Source organism: Dipodomys spectabilis, unplaced genomic scaffold (assembly GCF_019054845.1).
Source record: "Dipodomys spectabilis isolate Male_0828 unplaced genomic scaffold, ASM1905484v1 ptg000017l, whole genome shotgun sequence".
Lineage (NCBI taxonomy): Eukaryota > Metazoa > Chordata > Mammalia > Rodentia > Heteromyidae > Dipodomys > Dipodomys spectabilis.
In genome coordinates, this window is record NW_024870694.1 from 11,818,806 (window position 1) to 11,839,903 (window position 21,098).

The 21,098-nt window shown below is 42.1% G+C and overlaps 1 protein-coding gene across 1 annotated transcript in view; it reads left to right on the plus strand.

Moving 5' to 3' along the window:
* The window catches only part of Lsg1 (large 60S subunit nuclear export GTPase 1), a 33,026-nt gene extending 15,975 nt beyond the window's left edge, over nt 1-17,051 (plus strand). Inside the window, exons 6-14 of the mRNA XM_042669129.1 lie at nt 39-99; nt 867-1,043; nt 5,621-6,016; nt 7,635-7,736; nt 7,819-7,962; nt 10,625-10,748; nt 12,562-12,641; nt 15,360-15,533; nt 16,504-17,051. Coding sequence (XP_042525063.1) covers nt 39-99; nt 867-1,043; nt 5,621-6,016; nt 7,635-7,736; nt 7,819-7,962; nt 10,625-10,748; nt 12,562-12,641; nt 15,360-15,533; nt 16,504-16,683 — 1,438 coding nt within the window. The 3' untranslated portion in view covers nt 16,684-17,051. The remainder of the gene's footprint in view (nt 1-38; nt 100-866; nt 1,044-5,620; nt 6,017-7,634; nt 7,737-7,818; nt 7,963-10,624; nt 10,749-12,561; nt 12,642-15,359; nt 15,534-16,503) is intronic.
* Nucleotides 17,052-21,098: the final 4,047 nt, after the last annotated feature.

Here is a 21,098-nt window from a genome sequence, read left to right on the forward strand (position 1 = left end):
CTTTAGAGTCACTGGATTCTCTCACTTTTTCCCCCCAGTGATATTGTGGTCCAGATAGTAGATGCTCGAAACCCTCTCCTGTTTAGATGTGAGGATTTGGTAAGTAACATTTGATTTCTGACTTCAGAGTAGAGGGGAGAACAGCACCCCTTACTGCAGTAACTATAGACAAGCATTCTGTCTTCTCTTGCTTTGTTTAACTAGGCCTGCTTCCTCTCCAAGGTCAGAGGCTTACATAATAACACTGTTTACACAGATGTTTTCTCCAACAGTTGTTTCCATCTGCAGAAAGGCACAAATACTTGCATGGGCTTCCTACACTTTCGTTTACAGGCCACTTTATTAATACACATTTGCTGATTTATAATTTTTCAAGAGGCACCAATCTAAATAGCATTTAGCTCGTTTTAGATTATTTAGTCACTTTGTTTTTAGTCTATCTCATTATTTCTTCCCCATCTTACATATTACTCCTATGGATGTTTTACAAAAGATCTAAGTTTATAAAACACCACTGGGATAACACTACATGTAAGGATGAACATAATTTTTAAATTGATGAGTAACAGAAATCTTAATGATGAAAGCTCTTGTCAAAGCTTACTGAAAGGATTAATTAGTAGAATGTACCAAGAGTTTTAATCTTTAAATTAAAAAAAAATTAGGGCTGGGATGTAGCTCAGTGGCAAAGCGCTTGCCTAGCAAGTGCAACATCCTGGGTTCGATCCCCAGTACCAAAAAAGAAAAAAACAAAAAAAAAAAAATTAAAACTGAGAGCAATAAAAACGTTTGTTAGAGATATCAGTGTTATTTCCCTAATTTTTTGCTTGTTGGAAGAGAACCTTCTAAATGTCTGTCCTGCCTAGGAATGTTACGTGAAAGAGATTGATGCCAATAAGGAGAACATAATTCTGATAAACAAAGCAGACTTGTTGACTGAGGAGCAGCGCAGTGCCTGGGCCACATACTTTGAGAAGGAAAATGTGAAGATTATCTTCTGGTCAGCTTTGGCAGAATCCATTGAACTGAATGCTTCCTCCAAGGTACCTCTGGGGGGCTTTTTCAGGGTGGGGTTCAGAAAAGATTAATTTCTGATTAGTGTGCTTCAGTTGTGTGTTCTTTTTTCTTACTGCAGATTTGTGGGAATTAGTTTTGGTTTTGTTTGCAGTTGTTTATTTATTTGTTTTGGTGAGTGGAGAAGTCCTATTACTATGAAAAGTTCTTTTCTTCAAGTAGTCCTTTCCTAATGTTATGACTGGTACTTTAACCTTTGGGGGAAGGGGCAGGAAGTTTTGCAGGAACTTTCAGAATGACCTTCTATTGCTTTTAAGAGAAATCAGAACAAAAGGGTATAACAGAAGGAAGTGGTGACCTGTTTAGGCTTATTTTTATACCAGGGTTTTTGAACTTGGCCTCCTAGCTACTTGGCTGGTGCTCTATGTCACAAGCCATATCTCTAGCCCAGCTTTTTGTTGTTTGTTTATTTTTTGGAGATGGAGTTATTCCTTAAAGACTTTTCTGCTTGGGCTGGCTTCAAAGTGTGGTTCTCTGGATCTCAGCCTACTGAGTAGCTAGGATTATGAGCCACTAGTACCCAGTTTTACTTTTTTTTAATACAAAGGAACTATCTCTACATTGAGATATATACTATGTTATGTCCTTTATCTTTTCACCCAAATTCTACCAAAATGGCTTGAGTTTTGAAAAGAAACTGGTAATGGAATGAATCTTAGGTCTAGAAAAGACTCAAAAGTAGTAATTTTTTCTTTGTCGTCTTTCCTTTTTCCCATTCTCTATGGAACATTAGTTGACTGTTTAGTAGGTACCTAGATAGATTCTGTGCATGCACCCTCCCCTGTGTGAACTTGCAATATAAGCTCTAAACTCCAGCTCACTCTATTCCACCGCTTCTCTGTCAGACACTTACAGTACCTTTCTGTGTCTGTGACTGCTTTGGGCAAGGGATATGAATCAGTGATAGAGGGCTTTGCTAGCATGCACAAGGCCTTGGCTTTCCAGCCAGCATGGCAAAGAGACAGACAGACAGATAGACAGACAGACAGACAGACAGACAGACAGACAGACAGACAGACACACACACACACACACACACACACACACACACACACACACACACACAGGGTAGCTCTCTGTGATTGATTTAAGTGACAAAGCCCTTAAGGCCAAGTAACTCACTGTTACTTATCTCTCAATTCAGAAAGACAGACACACACACACACACACACACACACACACACACACACACACACACACACACACACACACACACACACACACACACACACACACACACACACACGGTAGCTCTCTGTGATTGATTTAAGTGACAAAGCCCTTAAGGCCAAGTAACTCACTGTTACTTATCTCTCAATTCAGAAAGACAGACAGACACACACACACACACACACACACACACACACACACACACACACACACACACACACACACGGTAGCTCTCTGTGATTGATTTAAGTGACAAAGCCCTTAAGGCCAAGTAACTCACTGTTACTTATCTCTCAATTCAGAAAGACACACACACACACACACACATACACACACACACACACACACTGTTACTTATCTCTCAATTCAGAAAGACACACACACACACACACACACACACACACACACACACACACACACACACACACACACACACACACACACACACACACACACACTAGCTCTCTGTGATTGATTTAAGTGACAAAGCCCTTAAGGCCAAGTAACTCACTGTTACTTATCTCTCAATTCAGAAAGTTCTCTTCGGTGAGGCTAACTTAGTGCCCCATAGGATCTTTGAGTTGAAAACTTGTCTTTTGTCCTCATGGCACCCTCTTTTACCAGACTACATTTTCTGCTGTCAAATTCCTCACAGACATCGTTTCCAGTACTCTCATCTTTAGTGACTGTTTGTGTCAGGATTGTGATTAAAATTGGCAGTTCCTACTTGAATACATTACAACTAGTATTGTTTGCCTGGGGCTTCCCTGGAGATTGAAATTTCTAGCAAACATGATATTCCAATTAATTCAGACCTTCTGTTAATTCATCCCCATTCATCTCTGTTGTCTCATTTAAGCAAGAAAAAACAAATCCTTCAAATACTTAAAAACGAAAGCTTATTAGCAGACTACATTCTATTTTTACTTGTAGAGAAGTTTGTGTTTTTTGTTTTTATTTCAACTTGGGATAGTAAAATTAATGAATTGGGACCCAAATAGAGTTTTTTTTATGTAAATTGGTTTTTCTCTCCTTGCACTGAGTTATCTGTGCTTTTTATGTGCAGACGTTCTATATTTTCTTCTAAATCACTAATAATATTGTTGAACACTGAACCAGAGATAGGAGATCTTGGACTTTTTGTGGACTTGGAGACACCCTGAGGCCATATAAATATATTCGCAAAAAGAAACAAAAACTAGCCAATAAAAATAAAACTTTATTCTCTAGCAGACACCGTTGCTGTAAATACATATCATTGTAGTCATTTAATGGTCTCAGCAGTAATATAGGTATTTACTGTCCTCGGGCAGTAGGGCAGCAGTTTGCCATCTTAACCATTGTTTCTTTTGTTTAAAGATAATCCTGGAAGTTAATGTCTTAAAGAAGTGTTTAAAGGATTGGCCCTGGTGGTTCACCCCATAATCCTGACTGCTAAGAAGACAACTCTGAGGTGGTGGTTCAAAGCCATCCCAGGCAGACAAATCTGAGACTCCTATCTCCAGTTAACCAGCAAAAGCTTGGGGCAACTGGTAGCACACCGCCATGAAGGAAAAGGCTAAAGGCTGAGCAAGAGCTTGAGGCCTTGATTTCAAACCCCAGTACTACAACCAATGTGTTGAAATAAATTTGTATACCTCATTGTTCTGTCCTATAAACTAAGCCAACAACCCTGTCAGTGGAAAAAGGATCCATTCCTATATCCTTGGCCAACTGGCAGACTCCATGAGGAAATGGTTCCCTAGAGTGCCCTGGTTGCCTCCAGTTGCTGTCTTATACTTAGGCTCCCCAGCTGAGTGTCAGTCTCTTGTTAATGGTGGTTGGCTTATGGAAGATACTTTTTTCTTCCTTATAGAAGGCATCATTTGCTTCTTTTTGGAATATATAATGTTCTCTGTGATTTCTCAGATTGTGATTTCATACATACAACCATATCTAGCTATCAAGCATAAGCTTACTAAAAATAGCTTCATGTTTATTGTTTCTTTGCCTATGTAAGAATTATTTCTTCCTCTACAGTTGTTGACCACTTCCTTGTTTTCAAATATGTAGCTTTTTTAGTCAGATACCTGTTTCTCTTGGTTAGCTGTTAAATTGCAATGTCCTCAAAGGCTTGACTTTCTTTTTTTATGTTTAACTTTTAACTACTGCAAAATCCTTTGTTGTTAGAATTTTTATTCAGTTGAACTGCTTCTAACCATAAACCATAACCATGTTTCTACTAAATATTCATGTTCATCTCTCATTCTTATTTTTATTGCTTTTTTTTTTTTTTTTTTTGCCTGTCCTGGGACTTAAACTCAGGGCCTGGGTGCTGTCCCTGAGCCTCTTTTTACTCAAGGCTAGCACTCTACCATTTGAATCAGTGTCACTTCCAGCTTTTTTGAGTAGTTTATTGGAGATAAGAGTCTCACAGACTTTCCTGGCTAGGCTAGCTTTGAACCACATTCCTTAAATCTTAGCCCCCTGAGAAACTAGAATTACAGATGTGAACCACCGATGCCTGACTTACAGCTTCTTTTATACTTGAAGTTATTCAGAAAAGCTCACAATGAGGATACACTGACTTCTTTATACTAATTGCTAATTTGTCGTAAAATTTCTGGTTCTTTTGTAAGGAGATTTCTTCTTGGATTGCAGGTATAATCATGAAGTCGCACTTACTTTCTTGATGTTTGTATCTCATCTGTTTTATCTTTGTTGTTAAGAATTAGTGAGACTGAATAGGGTGTGATGGTGCCACACCTGTAATCCCAACTCTGGAGGCTGAGGCAGGATTGAGAAGTCAGTGCCAAACTGGGCACATGATGAGACTTGGTCCCAAAACAAAATTGTGACACTATAAACTTCCCCATTTTTGTTTGGTCAGCTGTAGAGATTCACATGAATTAAGAACTCAGGAGTAGTAGTGAGTGTTGCCTTTCTCTTTTCTAAGAAAGTCTTCCTAGGTAAATACTTACCACATCTGGTGTGGAGTTTTAATGCTCCTCTGTTTCACACACTGGGATCTGTGCTCCATGGTGGTGCTTTTTGGTTTGCTAAAAGCAATTGTAAAAGCGTAACAGGATTGGGATTAGGGCTCAAAGGTAGACTGCTCACCTAACATGTGCAGGCCCTGGGCTCTATCCCTGGTACCAAAAGGGAAAAAATTATGAAGGGCAGATTGGAGGTGTGCTGCTTACAAGGACAGCGCTGAGATGGTTTGGCTCTGTGTCCTTGTACTGAACAGCTTACTTTATTTCCTTCTCATGGTCACCCTTTTCGGTCATTCAGCATAACCTTTTCTGTCCTCTATCCATCTTCCATAGCTACATTGAGTGTTTTCACCAAATATTTTGCTAAAAGGAAAAGTGAATGTCTGCTGTGATTTCTTGAGGAACAAGCACACAGAGATGCTGAAGAAGCCAGTGCAGCTGAGTCTGAAAGCTCCAGCTTGGATGGGAATGAAATTTCAACCAGTGAAACCCACCATCTCCCAGGCTGTGGTTCTCCCTCCCCTAGTGATGAAGACGACAGTGAATATCAAGACTGTCTAGAAGAGGGAGAGGATGAGGAGGACTGGCAGACATGTTCAGAAGAGGACAGCAACCCTGATGAGGAGCCCTGTGCTGAGGACAGCACTGTGGACTCTGAGGCTCAGGGAAACAAGACCCCACCAAGGAGACAGATGCACAACTTTAGCCATCTGGTATCAAAGCAGGAATTACTAGAACTCTTTAAACAGCTACACACTGGGAAGAAGGTGAAAGATGGTCAACTTACTGTTGGATTGGTAAGATGAAATGCACTACAAAGTGTGTACTACTTGAGGCCCTTTTTCACTATCCTTTGTTAGCTACCCAGTCACCTCAGAGAGCAGTCAGACTCCTGGCATCATTAGGAACATTCTGGGCTGGGTGCAGTTACTTATGCCTGTAATCTCAGCTACTCAGGAGGTGGAGCTAGGGAGGATTGCGCTTCAATTCCCGCTAAGGCAAAAAAAAAAAAAAAAAATCAGTGTGACTCCCCCTCCCCCCAACTAGTAAGCCAGATGTGGTACATAGCTGTCATTGCAGCTACACAAAAGGTTGAAGGTAGGAAGCTTGTGGTCTGAAGCCAGCTCTGGGCAAAAGTGAGACCCTAGCAAATAAAGGTTTGGGGTGTGGCTTAAGTTGTAGAGTGCTTGCCTAGCAAGCCCAAGGTTCCGAGTTCAAACTCTGATGAGACTTCTACTCACAACTAACCACCAAAAAGCCAGTAGAGCTATAGCTCAACTGGTAGAATGCTAGCTTTGAGTAACGGGACACCTAAGGAACACCTCTCAGGTCTTGAGGTTAAACCACAGTACCAGCACCAAAAATAACCCCCTGCTCTTCAAAGAGATTATCTTCTTGCTGCCCACTGGCTTCAAGGAATGAGGCAGTGTGGTGAGCAAAGCCCACTGCAAGGAACAAACTTCTTCAGGGCTTGTATTGCGTACATACTTGTCTGTGTTGATATTCTCTGATCTCCTTCCAGTTTAGTTCTGCCTTCCATGTCAGTTACCAAGGGACTAGAACGGGAGAGTTTTCATGTTATCTGCACATATGTTTCAGTGTTCTTGGTGCCCTATGATCTTGCCAGCTTACATGACAAGTGTTCATGATGCACAGTAGAGCGAATCCCAACTTTTTTTCTTTCTTTCTTTCTTTCTTTTTTTTTTTTGGTAGAGCAAAGGGAGCTTACTGCCAGTGGGGCTGACAAGGCCAATTCTCTCCTGGGAAAGGAATCCCAACATTTTTCTGAGGCACATTGTAACAAACAGTTCCATTACCTAGCACCGTATGGCAAGTAGGAAGTAGACCACATCCTACCTATGCCTACCTAATTTCAGAGGAAATCAGAAGACCTGTGTAGATGTTTCCTCACACAGGAGGATGCAGCATGGCTCTGGGTCACCCACCTTATTAACTAAGGAAATGTCAAGCATACTTTTATAAAGACTTTCCATCCAGGGCTGGGAAGGTGGCTCAGTGGTAGAGCGCTTGCCTTGCATGCATTAGGCCCTGGGTTCGATTCCTCAGCACCACATAAGCAAAAAGAAAAAACCCAGAAGTGGCTCTGTGGCTCAAGTGGTAGAGCGCTAGCCTTAAGCTGAAGAGCTGAGGGACAGCTCCCAGGCCCAGAGTTCAGGCCCCACGACTGGACCCAAAAAAAAAAAAAAATAGTAAGCAGCTTTCCTTCCCTCACTCATCACTGGATGTAAGGCTAATTGAGGACATCCCCACCAAACAAGTTCAGTAAACTCAGAGCATCTATTTCAAATGTTCCCAAGAACCAAATGCTTATGCTAAGCTTGCCACCACAAATGTATTGTCTGGGGCTTCCAAAACTGAACTAGAACTATTTGGTAACTTCGGATTCTCTTCTAGGTGGGCTACCCTAATGTTGGTAAGAGTTCAACCATCAACACCATCATGGGCAACAAGAAAGTATCTGTATCTGCCACACCTGGTCACACCAAGCACTTTCAGGTATTTCTACAGGTCTTGGCCACTCATGCTGATCCTCTTCCTCCACCATATGCCCACCAGAAGCATCTCACTTGCCTTTCAGACTCTCTATGTGGAGCCTGGCCTCTGCTTATGTGACTGCCCAGGCCTGGTGATGCCGTCCTTCGTGTCCACCAAGGCTGAGATGACATGCAACGGAATCCTCCCTATTGACCAGATGAGAGATCATGTCCCACCTGTATCACTGATATCCTTTCTGTTTTTCAAACACCAGGGGTTGCGTGTGTATTAGGATTCAACAGCATTTTATGCATTACTCATTACTGATAGTACTTTTTTATGCTGGTCCTAGGGCTTGAACTCAGGACCTGGGTGCTGTCCCTGAGTTTTCTGCTTAAGCCATAGCTCCACTTCCGGTCTGTTGATACTTAATTGGAGATAAAAGTGTCATGCACTGACTTTCCTGCCCCAGGTGACTTTGAACCATGATCCTCATATCTTAATCTCCCGAGTAGCTAGGATTACAGGCATGAGCCATCAGCACCTGGCCAGTACTGATAATTTACCAATATGGAATCTCAAAATTCTTGTGACCTGCACAAACTTATAATGAGCTTATCATCAGGATTTTTTTAATTTGAACTGTCTCTTGACTTCGGCAGTATAGTTTCTGTAAGTGGGAAAGCTTCACATTCTCTTCCCTAAGTTGCAAACCTGTATAATACTGTCATTAGGTACTGATGCTTGAACTCAGGACCTAGTATTGCCTCTTATCTTTTCTACTCAAGGCCTAATACTCTACCACTTGAAACCCAGCTCCACTTATGGCTTTTTGATAATTAATTAGAGATAAGTCTTATGGACTTTCTTGCCCCAGCTGACTTTGAACCATGATCCTCAGAGCTCAGCCTCCTGACTAGCTAGGATTATAGGCATGAGCCACCATGAGTGCCATTTGACTTTAGAGTGACATTGGAAAACTTGCTAACCTTTAAATAATTTCCCCTTTATATAATGCTAACCTTACAGTTGATTGTATTTACTTATTATAATTAATGCGTATAGATTGCTTGTGTACTTTTCCAGCATTTACTCAGTAATATTTAATGCTTAAAAATAACCCAGGCACCAGTGGCTCATGCCTGTAATCCTAGCTACTCAGGAGGCTGAGATCTGAGGATCACGGTTCAAAGCCAGCCCAGGCAGGAAAGTCCGTGAGACTCTTATCTCCAATAAACCACCAGAAAACTACTGGTGGTAGAGCGCTCGCCTTGAGCTGAAGAGTGCAGGGACAGTGCCCAAGCCCAGAGTTCAAGCCCCACGACCAACCAAAAAAAAAAAAAAAAAAAACCCATGAGGAAGGCATTGCTATCATCCCCAATTTCTTATACCTGAGGAACCTGACACAGAAAACTAGTACCTGACAGCTAGATTAGGACTCTTAGCTGAAGCATAGAGGTAGTAGTGCCTGGTTATTCTAGATGAAGAAGCACTCAAGGTAGACCTGTTAGAGCCTTGGCAACATCTAAGATTTTAGCCTACTTGGAAGTAAACAGTCATACTGTTTTGTGCGTATGCTTATAGAAGACATAAAACTCTGAAACTAGCATACTAGCCTGTTGGCTTATGAAGAAGGTAAAATTCTAGAACCCACACATCACTTGACACGATCCTTCGTGGCTTGTTGTTTACTCCCAGTATGTTTTGGGGGGTTTTTGTTTATTTTTCTGTAAAAATTGGTGAGTAGGAATTAGTTTATCCAGGCTAAACAATATTACTAAAAGGAAATACTAAATGACTGTTTAAAATAATGCACTACTTCTACATGTAGCAGCCTGGATAAATCTCAGAATATTGAAGTTCTATTGTATATGTCATGTATATGTGTACATATGCATACACCATTTTTGGAAAAGTTTTGCCTCACAAAACATGATGCCTTGTACTGAGAGGTACCTATATGCCTAAAAGTGTGTGACGTGCACTGAAGGATGCACTACAAACTCTGCTTTCCTCTGTGTGAAGAAAGAAACTGGTATCATGACTTAAAAGTTTAATTTTTAAATAATAATATGATAGGTGGTTTTGTTACTTTCATTAACAGGAGCCACAGATGTTCGTGCTTTTCTGTTCTAAAAAGTTCTGTAAATTGGTTGGGAATGTGGCTTAATGGTAGAGTGCTTGCCTAGCATGCATGAAGCCCTGGGTTCGATTCCTAAGTACCAGATAAACAGAAAAGTCCAGAAGTTGCACAGTGGCTCAAGTGGTAGAACACTAGCCTTAAGTGAAAAGAAGCTCAGGGACAGTGCCTACGCCGTGAGTTCAAGCCCCAGGACTGGCAAGAAAAAAAAGTCCTGTAAATAATCAGACATGTATTAAGTACTACTTCCTATAAGGCAGACATAGTTAGGTGCCGTGAGGGTAATAGGCCTAAACCATGCAGGGCCTGTCTTTGAAGGAGCATCATTCTGTGCAGTACATGGTAGCTCTGTGTGAACCTGCTACAAGATAGAACCTTACTATTTATCCTTGATTGTGAAGATCAAGAGATGTTTTTATTATTTAAGAAATCATTTGGAAGCCAGATGCCAGTGGCTCATGCCTGTAAACCTAGCTACTCGGAAGACTGAGATCTGGAAGATTGAGATTTGAAGCCAGTGTAGGCAGAAGAGTCTGAGAGACTCCATCACCAATAACCAGCAAGAAGCCAGGCTAGAGACATGGCTCAAGTAATAGAGTAATAGCCAAGTGAGTAAGCTGAGAGAGTGAATGTAAGGCCTTGAATTCAAACCCAGTTTGGTGGAGAATGGGGACTCACAATGACTTAATGATGTTTTTAGCAGCATGGTTCAGATGTCATGGGGAGGTAGTGAGTCAGTTCAAGAGAATGGATTCCTTGATGAGTTTACGTTTGCCAGAACATTCCAAGACGTGTTTTAGAAGCTACCTATGGTATTAGTATCATAAAACCTAGAGAAGACGAAGATCCTCATCGACCTCCAACCTCAGAAGAACTATTAACAGCTTATGGATGTGAGTTGTATGTTATTTTAAAACATGAAAAACAAATGTAGTTAACATAAATAGTAAGTTTGGAGGTAGGGTATCTTGTTTTAAACCCAGGGTAAACATGTGTTGTATACTCCTGAGCTATTTTATTTTGTAATAATAATATAAATGCTATTTTTTGATCTGGGGTCATGCCCAAAATGGTAAGGTATATGTCACTTCCAGCTTTTTCTGAGTAGTTTATTGGAGAAAAGAGTCTCACGAACGAACTTTGCTGCCTGGGCTGGCTTCAAAGTGGGATCCTCAGACTTCAGCCTCCTGAGTAGCTAGGATTACAGTTGTGAGCCACCAGTGCCTGACAATGTTAATAATCTTAATAAGGGGCTGGAAAAGTAGCTCAGTGGTAGAACGCTTGTCTTGCATGCATGAGGCCCTGGGTTCGATTCCTCAGCACCACATAAGCAAAAAGAAAAAAGCCGGAAGTGGTGCTGTGGCTCAAGTGGTAGAGCGCTAGCCTTGAGCTGAAGAGCTGAGGGACAGCGCCCAGGCCCAGAGTTCAGGCCCCACGACTGGACCCAAAAAATAAATAAATAAAATAATCTTAATAAACCTTTTCCATTTGGTGTTTTACTTGGGAAGGCCTTTACCGTCACCCAGTGATAAAATTGTCTTCCTATATTATTTTTTCTTTTTTTTAACATGCTTTTTATTGTAAAAATACTGTACAGAGGGGTTATTTAGCATTTATATATATATTTTTTTTTTTTTTTGGTTGGTCATGGGGCCTGAACTCTGGGCCGGGGCACTGTCCCTCGGCTCTTTAGCTCAAGGCTAGTGCCCTACCACTTGAGCCACAGCACCACTTCCAGCTTTTTTCTGCTTATGTGGTGCTGAGGAATCGAATCCAGAGCCTCATGCATGCAAGGCAAGCACTCTACCATGGAGACCCTTATTACAGTGTGACACCCCATGCATGCACACACATACCCTTACTTCCAAAACTGCCTGTATCCTTGCTGGCTCCACAGCTAGGGTATGCTGCAGGCCACCACAGTCCTTTCCTTCCTGGAGGCTTGAGTTGTTGAAACCATGTGGTGGAATCTCTTGTTCACTTCTCTTACTCAGCACAGTCATGACAAAATTCACCTGTGTTGTATCTACCCATTGCTCGTTGTAAAATCAGCTCTTATAATGGGAAATACAACATTTTTTTTTGAGAGATATTACAAGTTAATTTTATTCAAGTATTAAGTTGTGTTAGGTATTTCATTTGCTGTGCTTTCAGTAATGGTAATTTTATTTTCTTTTTTTCTAATAGTTCTTTGATTTTTTTGGGGGGGGTGGGTGGGTCCGGTCATGAGGCCTGAACTCTGGGCCTGGGCGCTGTCCCTCAGCTCTTCAGCTCAAGGCTAGCGCTCTACCACTTGAGCCACAGCGCCACTTCTGGATTTTTTCTTTTTGCTTATGTGGTGCTGAGGAATCGAACCCAGGGCCTCAGGCATGCAAGTCAAGCACTCTACCACTGAGCCACCTTCCCAGCCTCGGGAAATACAACATTCTTATTCTTATGAATATAATTAGCATTTAACTTGGTCAGTAGAACAAATGCCAAGTACAAATCCTTTGGTCTCATTAAGCCAAAATGCAAAGAATCAGGGACAGGTCACTGGAACAATCCTAGTTTAGTTGGATCTTCAGAGCCAAGGTTGATGAGGGCTTTGAACTGTGATCCTCAGATCTCAGCCTCTTGAGTAGCTTAAGATTACAGGCGTGAACCCCCCAGCATATGGCCTATAATCTTCTGATTGAAGTTTTGCACAATTCATTACTTTTGCAGGTATGCGAGGATTCATGACAGCACATGGACAGCCAGACCAGCCTCGATCTGCACGCTATATCCTAAAGGATTATGTCAAAGTGAGTGGATCTTCTTTATTATTACTCGCTTGAATAAGCATGTTTTCTTTTCCCAATTCTGTGTTCTTAGCTAAAACAACCTGTCAAGTTCTAAGAGGATTCTTTTTATTTTTTATTTTTTTCGCCTGTTGGCCACCTGTGGAGGATTCTTTTTATTGAGATGGGATTATAACTGGGATAGTTAAATCAGCATCATGAAGAAAGGACTGATAGAATATTAGGAAAGGAAAGATGAACATTTCTGAACACCTGTAATTACTGAGTTACTGATTTATGCATTTGATTATCCTGTCTCCTACAGCCTTTTGCTTTTTTCCATTTTAAGTATATTACCATAATTTCCTTACAATATAGCTATTTATATGCCTTTCTTCCTAGGCTTATCTAGCAGTAATAATAATAATAGCAAGTCACTGGGAGTGTACTCTATGGCATGTACAGGCCTTGAGTTCAGTCCATAACACCCCAAATAAAATAAAGTACAATTCAAAGGTTGATGATATTGTTATTTTGCAAATGACGAGCCTGTGCTATTTTGGGTCTCCTCATGAGTAAAATGGAGAGTCACAGTACCTAGCTCATGAAATTATGGGAAATATGTAAACACATGGTCCTATGTTTATGTTTAGTAATACCAAGCTCATGATTTTTGTTGTTGTTGTTTTTATTGGTTGTAGGGCTTGAACTCTGGGCCTGGGCGGTGTCCCTGAGCTCTTCAGCTCAAAGTGAGCACTCTACCACAGTGCCACTTCCTGTTTTGTGTACATAATAAACCCCGAAGAGTTGTTACATATCTAGCTTAGGTCTTCCTAAATACCAGCTTTATAGTTTCCTAAGGAATAAACAGTTGTGGGGATTTGGCTTTATTCCTTCCTCAAAGTCACATGAGACTTCTTGGAACATAACAGTCAAAGTGAGCAGCCATTACTATTTTGATTTCAGTTGAGAAAAACAGGAGTTAGCACTATTTATATGGAAAATCATTTATTCATTTACCTTTTATTTTTAACTGTGGGAGATACAAAGATAAGCTTACATCACAGCTACAGTGACTCACACTTGTCATCCTAGCTACTGAAGAGGCTGAGATCTTGAGAATCAAAGTTCAAAGTCAGCCTGGGCAGATAAATCAGAGGGACTCTTCAGGTAACTACCAGAAAGCTGAAAGTGGAGCTGTGGCTCAAATTCTAGAGTGCCAGCCTTAAATGAAAAAGCCAAGCAAGAGCCCAAAGCCCTGGTATCAGAATAACAACAACAACAAAAAGCATCTAGACAGTCTTTTGGGACAGCATCTCATTACATAGCCCAGGCTGACCTTGCACTTAAGATCTCTCAGTTGCTGGAATGACAGCATTCATCCCCACTCTTAGCCCTATAGGAACTACTTTGATTTATGCCCATTAGTACGGTCATAATTGCCATAAATGTAATCACTGAAGTGCACCAAAGAACACTTAGCAGAAATGCAAACAAAGTTAAAGGAGCCCAGAGAAGAAAGATCTCGTCTCATCTTGGGCCTTGGAAAGAGTTAGGTCCCTAGAACACTTGAAGGGTCAACATTAGTGTGTTAGTGTCTGAGTCTTTTTATTCAGTGAGCCAAAATTAAGCTTAATCAAAAAACAAATGTTGCTGTAAGTACATACTTTTTAAGCAAAAGTAGATTATAGAATAGTAAACAGCCTCAGTGGGAGGTGGGAGACCTAACAAGGATTAATGAGATAAATATTATAATTAGTTTGCATGTATAAAAAGTGAAGCCCGGTACCAGTGGCTCACGCCTGACTGAGATCCAGGTTCAAAGCCAGCCCAGACAGGAAAGTCTGTGAAACTCTTATCTCCAATAAACCACCAGAAAACCGGAAGTGGCGCTCAAGTGGTAAAGCACTAGCCTTGAGCTGAAGAGCTGAGGGACAGCGCTCAGGCCCAGAGTTCAAGCCCCATGGCCGACAAAAAAAAAAAAAAAGTGAGGCACCAGTGACTCATACCTGTAATCCTAGCTACTCAGGAGGCTGAGATCTGAGGATCCCAGTTTGAAGCCAGCCCAGGTGGGAAAGTCCCCGTGAGACTCTTATCTCCAATTAACCACTCAAAAACTGGAAGTGGTGCTATGGCTCAAGTGGTACAGAGCTGCCTTGAACACAAAGGCACAGGAATAGCATCCAGGCCCTGAGTTCCAAGTCTCACAACCAACAACATCAACAGCAAAAAAAAATAAAAGGGCTGGGAATGTAGCTTAGTGGTAGAGTGCTTGCCTAGCATTCATGAAGCCCTGGATTTAGTTCCTCAGTACCACATAAACAGAAAAATCCAGAAGTGGTGCTATGGCCCAAGTGGTAGAGTGCTAGCTTTGAGCAGAAGCTCAGGGACAGTGCCCAGGCCCTGAGTTCAACCCCCGGATTGGGAAAAAAAGAAAAAAAAAAACAGAAAACAATGAAATCTGCTGAAAATGTTTGGAGAAGGGGGACTAGGGTAATGCTGAGTGATTGCTAGAGGGGATGAGGGTAATTGAGACTTGCTCTTTACATGTATGGAAGTGTCAAACTCCCTTGCACAACAAATGTGTGCCAATAAAAATTTGAAAATTACAAAAATCAGGAAAAGCAGACACTCCCTCAGCATGTCGCTGACTGACATGTCTCCTCTGAGGGCCTTCCCTGAGCATGTGATGACACACTAGACACTTAGGCTGCACTGCTCACCTCCATGTTGTCTCTGTAGGGTAAACTCCTGTACTGTCATCCTCCTCCCGGAAGAGATCCTGTGACATTCCAGCATCAACATCAGCGACTCCTGGAGAGTAGAATGAATGATGAGGAGATAAAAATGCAGCCCAGGAGAAATAAAAAAGCAAAGCAGATTGAAAATGTAGTTGACAAGACTTTTTTCCATCAAGTGAGTTTTTAAAATTACTTTGATTCCCACATGTTCTTTGTAATAGTGAAAAGTAAGATATTCATGTACTATAAACAATATTTAAGTTTGCACATGCACATACCCTTTTTGGGTTTCTGAGGCAGTTTCTCTATATACCCCCAGCTGGTCTCAAATGAAAACTCAAATTGTTCCCTGCCTCAGCTGCCTAAGCGCTAGGAATAGAAGTGTGTACCTGTACTGACAGCTCTATACACACCTTCTAAAACAAGCTTCTCAGTAGCTGATAATACATTTTCAGAGTTGTGTGGCCATCACTATGACCATAGTATAATACTAACACTTTACTATTATACAAAAGTTGTGAGATATCGCTTTACACTTAATATTGGGTTAATTTTTTTCTTACTAACTAAATTTATATTTTTTAGAGTCATTGTTTTATGTGGGTTGAAAAATTTGAATTTTGATATTAAGATAGAGCTGTCTATGGGGCTGGGAAGGTGGCTCAGCGGTAGAGCGCTTGCTTTGCATGCATGAGGCCCTGGGTTCGATTCCTCAGCACCACATAAGCAGAAGAAAGCCGGAAGTGGCGCTATGGCTCAAGTGGTAGAGTGCTAGCCTTGAGCTGAAGAGCTGAGGGACAGCGCCCAGGCCCAGAGTTCAGGCCCCACGACCGACCAAAAAAAAAAAAAAGAGCTGTCTAGAAAACAGCTGGTATTTTGAGTCTAGATCACCGAAGATGGCTTTTGAAACCAGGGGACTTAAATGAAGTAGTCAAGGGTAGAGGGAAAAGAGATGAATTGAAGACAAGCTGTGGGAAAATTAACATGTAAGGGAGGGGAGAGAAAGAGGACCTGTCCTCCAGGAAAGGGTAGTCCACTGAGCGCTCATGTTCATCCTGAAGCAATTCATAGACAGTTCTGTGCATATTCCTTAAAGCACGTACGTGGCCTGCTGGCATCTCAAGTCATGTCCTCTTGTTTCCCAGGAGAATGTCAGAGCTTTGACCAAGGGAGTCCAGGCAGTGATGGGTTATAAGCCTGGGAGTGGCCTGGTGACTCCAGCTACTGTGAGCGCTGAGAATGGGGCTGGGAAGCCCTGGAAAAAACATGGCAACAAAAATAAAAAAGAAAAGAGTCGTAGACTCTACAAGCACCTGGACATGTGAACGTGGGCAGCAGCAGAAACAGCACCTCCACAGTGCAGATAAGACAGACTGCTGGTCTCCTGCGGAACACATCCATAGCCCTGGAATGCAAGGTGCTCGTGGGGAGCGCAGTGGCTTCTCACAGTTGACATCCAGCCTGGGCAGCTCCTCAAAATACCAACCTTGACTACAGTTGTCACCACAGAGCCCCAGAAACCTAGTCCTGTTGGAGGCTAAAGATGAATCATGTGGCTTTGTTCCTGTAAACATGCACACAAATGCATACCAACTTGTGAGTCAGGGGAATGTTTTTGAAAAGATATTAACATTCAATTGCCACTAACTGATGTTTTCATTGGTTTAAGTAAATAAACTGCCATTTGCACATAGTGGGTACCTTTAATCATGTTCATTTGCTAAAACAGGAATTTTTTTTTCTTTCATGGATGTTTATTATATAACAGGAATTTTAGATGGATTCTTTTAAGCACATTGTTTGGATTTATTCTCAACCACACACACACACACACAAAACACAGAGTCAATACAGCCCTTCAATTGCACAGGGCTTGGGGCAGGCATGGGTCGTGTTTAAAATCCCTGAGAACATTGCCTTCCATGTTAGAACTCACTGGGTTCATTCTACATGTTCCACAGAAGATCCCAATGGAAGTAATAGAAGTAAACCCCAGCTGCCCACAACAACACCATCTCATTAAAGCCTCCATCATTTTTCTCTCTTCCCTTTATCCCTCTTCTGCCTCCCTTTAATTTCCTGGGGTTGGCTCCCTAGTAAAATGACTGAACAGAAGTCCTTGCTTAGAGTCTGAGGAACTCAAACCAGGCCATCCTGATGGGGGATTTCTATTTTTGCCTTGCCATTTTTATTTTTACATCTACCGTGAATGTCTTTCATTCAGCACTCTTGATTTTCTTTTGAGGATTGCCACCCTCACTGCAGTCTGTACTATAGACAAAGGAATTAGTTATTATCGTTATCACTTCCCAGCATTTTATTATGAGCAATACACCACTCTTCTAATGTAGAACCTGCCATATATCAGTCATCTGTTTACTTTCAGGAAATTAGAAGGATGTCCTTGCTAGGAATCAATAGCCACGTGTATTTTAATGGGAGTAAACTGGAAATCTTATAAGCTAGAAATCTATTAAGTAATATTCTATTTTAACAGATCTGAAGTGAGAAAATAAAAGTTTTCCTGTTAATATCCAATTGCTGCATGTTAGGCACACTGTATCCAGATAAGGGTGAAGAGGACACAGGGCAGGGAAGGTTTTGCTCTCCAGGGACTGTCCTGCATGATGAGAAAACAATTTTGTACATTCTGTGAGCAACTGGCAACGTACATTTTTAAGATGTGCAGCAGCCAGGCATTGGTGACTCGTACCTATTCAGGATGCTGAGATCTGAAGATCAAGATTAGATGTCAACCCCAGGCAGACAAATCCCCAAGAGCAAAGAGCTAGAAGTAGAAATGTGGCTCAAGTGCTAAAGCAAACCTAGTATGTGTAAGGCCTTGAGTTCAAACCCCAGTACACCAAAATAAGGGGGAGGGGAGCAAGGACAAAATCTTTTTGTTTTTTTAATCATTTCTGTTTGCAGAGTGGACACAGCCCTTTAAGTAATGTATTGTGAGACCTGGGCAGGAAACTGCCCCAGCAAGGTGCCTTACAGAAGAGAAAGCTCCTGCAGGCCTTGCAAGTTGTTTAGCCCAACCCTTCTTCAAAGGACAATGCCTGAGGCCCTGCAGCTGCCCTGGCCAACAGGAAATGCTATGAGCAGTGATGTGGCCCACTGCCCAGCAGGACAAGTACTATGTCCTCTTACTAGGTTTTCTTTTCTGTGGACTGAACTGTGGCCAAAAGCCCATGATCCTTAGCTCCCAGTCAGTTGCCGGCCTCTGAGGATCCGGGAAAAGGAGCTAGAAGAATCTGGAAGGAGCCCATGGGGAGGAGTTGTTTAGAATACATGTTCTAAGTGTTCTGCACAGGATTTGGATTCTTCTCCCTGTACTGCAGTACCTCTGCTGCTGTTTTGCCAAGAGGGCCCAGCACTGTGCCCCAATCACATCTGCAAAGAGCAGAAAAAGAATGTCAGCCCACAGCCCACATTCTACTCACCTCGTTTTTCTTCAAATCATCATGACCACGGACTGCCAGCAGCCACTCCACCCCTCCATCTCTAACCCTGTGCTTCCCACAAGACTCCTCCAGGAAACTAGAGAACATGGTGCAAGAGGCTTCCTAATGTATGGATTCCTAATCTCTGCAACCCTTAGGTGCTAATTTATGTGGGAAAAGGATCTTTGTAGTGTGATGAGGTTAGGGAACTCAAAATGGAACATGATCCTGGTTATCTGAGGGACACTACAAAACACAGAGGCAAAGGGAGATTAGACACTCACAAGTGGAGAAGGTGATGGGACCACAAAGGCTGAGATCAGACTCTCAGACCTGGTGCTAGTGGCTCATACCTGTAACCCTAAGCTACTCAGGAGGCTGAGATTTCAGGATTGTGGGTCCAGACATGTGTCTCCAATTAAACAGCAAAAAAGCAGGAAGTGGAACTGAGGTTAAATGAGTGCTAGCTCTTAGCACAAAAGCTCAGGGACAGTGCCTAGACCATGAGTTCAAGCCCTAGTTCCAACACAAAAACAAAACAAAAGCACATTAATTGTGGGCCTGGGAAGGTGGCTCAGTGGTAGAGCGCTTGCCTTGCGTGCCTGGGGCCCTGGGTTTGATTCCTCAGCACCACATAAGCAAAAAGAAAAAAAAACGGAAGTGGTGCTGTGGCTCAAGTGGTAGAGCGCTAGCCTTGAGCTGAAGAGCTGAGGGACAGCGCCCAGACCCAGAGTTCAGGCCCCACGACCAGACCCAAAAAAAAAAAAAGCACATTAATTGATTTCTCAGTTTCTGGAAGCTGGGAGGTCCAAGGCCCTAGGATTTTGGTATCTGGTAAGAGCCTGCTTTCTGGATCATAACTGTCAAGTCCTTGCTGTGTCCTCCACCCTCCATCCTCATGACTTTGTTACCTTCTAACAGGCCCATCTTCGGATGCCATCAAATTGGTAAGGAGCTTCCAACACAAGGTGCAAACATTCAGACCAGAGCAATACCTGAAACACTGTATAGAGTTTCATTCTCCAGTTATAACTTTTTTTTAAAAACCTGCCACAAAGTGTTGCTTCAGCTTGCAAACCTAGCTACTTGGGAGGTATAGTTTTACGGTATCAAAGTTCAATGCCAGCCTAAGCATAAAATTTCATGAGACTCCAACCAAAGATTGTGAGTACACACACACACACACCTGCACACAAACTACAGAAAAAACGGATAAGCAAAATGTGATTTTTTTTGGGGGGGGTCCGGTCGTGGGGTCTGAACTCGGCCTAGGCGTTGTCCCTCAGCTCTTCAGCTCAAGGCTAGTGCCCTGAGCCGCGGCGCCACTTCCAGCTTTTTTCTTTTTGCTTATGTGGTGCTAAGGAATTGAACCCAGGGCCTCAGGCATGCAAGGCAAGCGCTCTACCACTGAGCCACCTTCCCAGCCCCCCAAAATGTGATTTTTGTTATAAAACATTTCTGGGACTGGAAGTGTTGCTTAAGTAACAGTACTAGCCTTGTAATTGCAGGCTCTGAGGTCAATCTCAGGTCTTGAATTCAATCCTTGCAAAAATAAGTAAACATTATTATTTAGTCATAAAAGAGAATGGAGTAGAATTGGAGAATGGCAAGTGGTAGAGTGCCTTCCTAGCAAGTTCAAAGCCAAATTCAAAAGTCCAAGAGCTAACAAAGAGGGGACTGGGGGAGAGAGAAAGCAAGAAAGAGAGAGGGGGGAAGGAGGGAAAGAAAGGAAGGAAGGAAGGAAAGGAAGGAAGGAGAAAGAGGGAGGGAGGGAGGGAAAGAAAAAAAATAACAGGAAGAAAATGCAAGCTTGGTAAATCTTAGAAGCAATATGTTAAGTGCAAGAAGCAGTCACAGATCGTTCGCCTGCCGGATGATTCCATGCATACAGAATCGGTCATGGAAGCAGAAGGTTAAATTCATGATTTCCAGGGCTGGGAGAGTGGAGGACAAATAGAGTGTAACTACTAATGCCTGGGGGCTCGGTGCGGGAGTGATGAAAGTATTCACAGAATAGTTCACTTTAAACAGGAAATGTTTATGGTATCTCAGGTTTTTAATATTTATTTATTAATTTGTGATGCTGAGGGTCGAGTCCTGGGCCTCCTGCTTACTGTGCAAGTGCTCTACGGAACAGCTATTTCCTCAGACTATGAAGCTGATAGACAGACAGATGATAGATTTGTAAAGCAAAATGATATCCATGCCCTATTTTAAGCACACTTAATTCAATACGGAAAATTTTAAATATATGGTAAGTTTTTGAGAACACCGGCTTTGTGTGCTGACTTGGG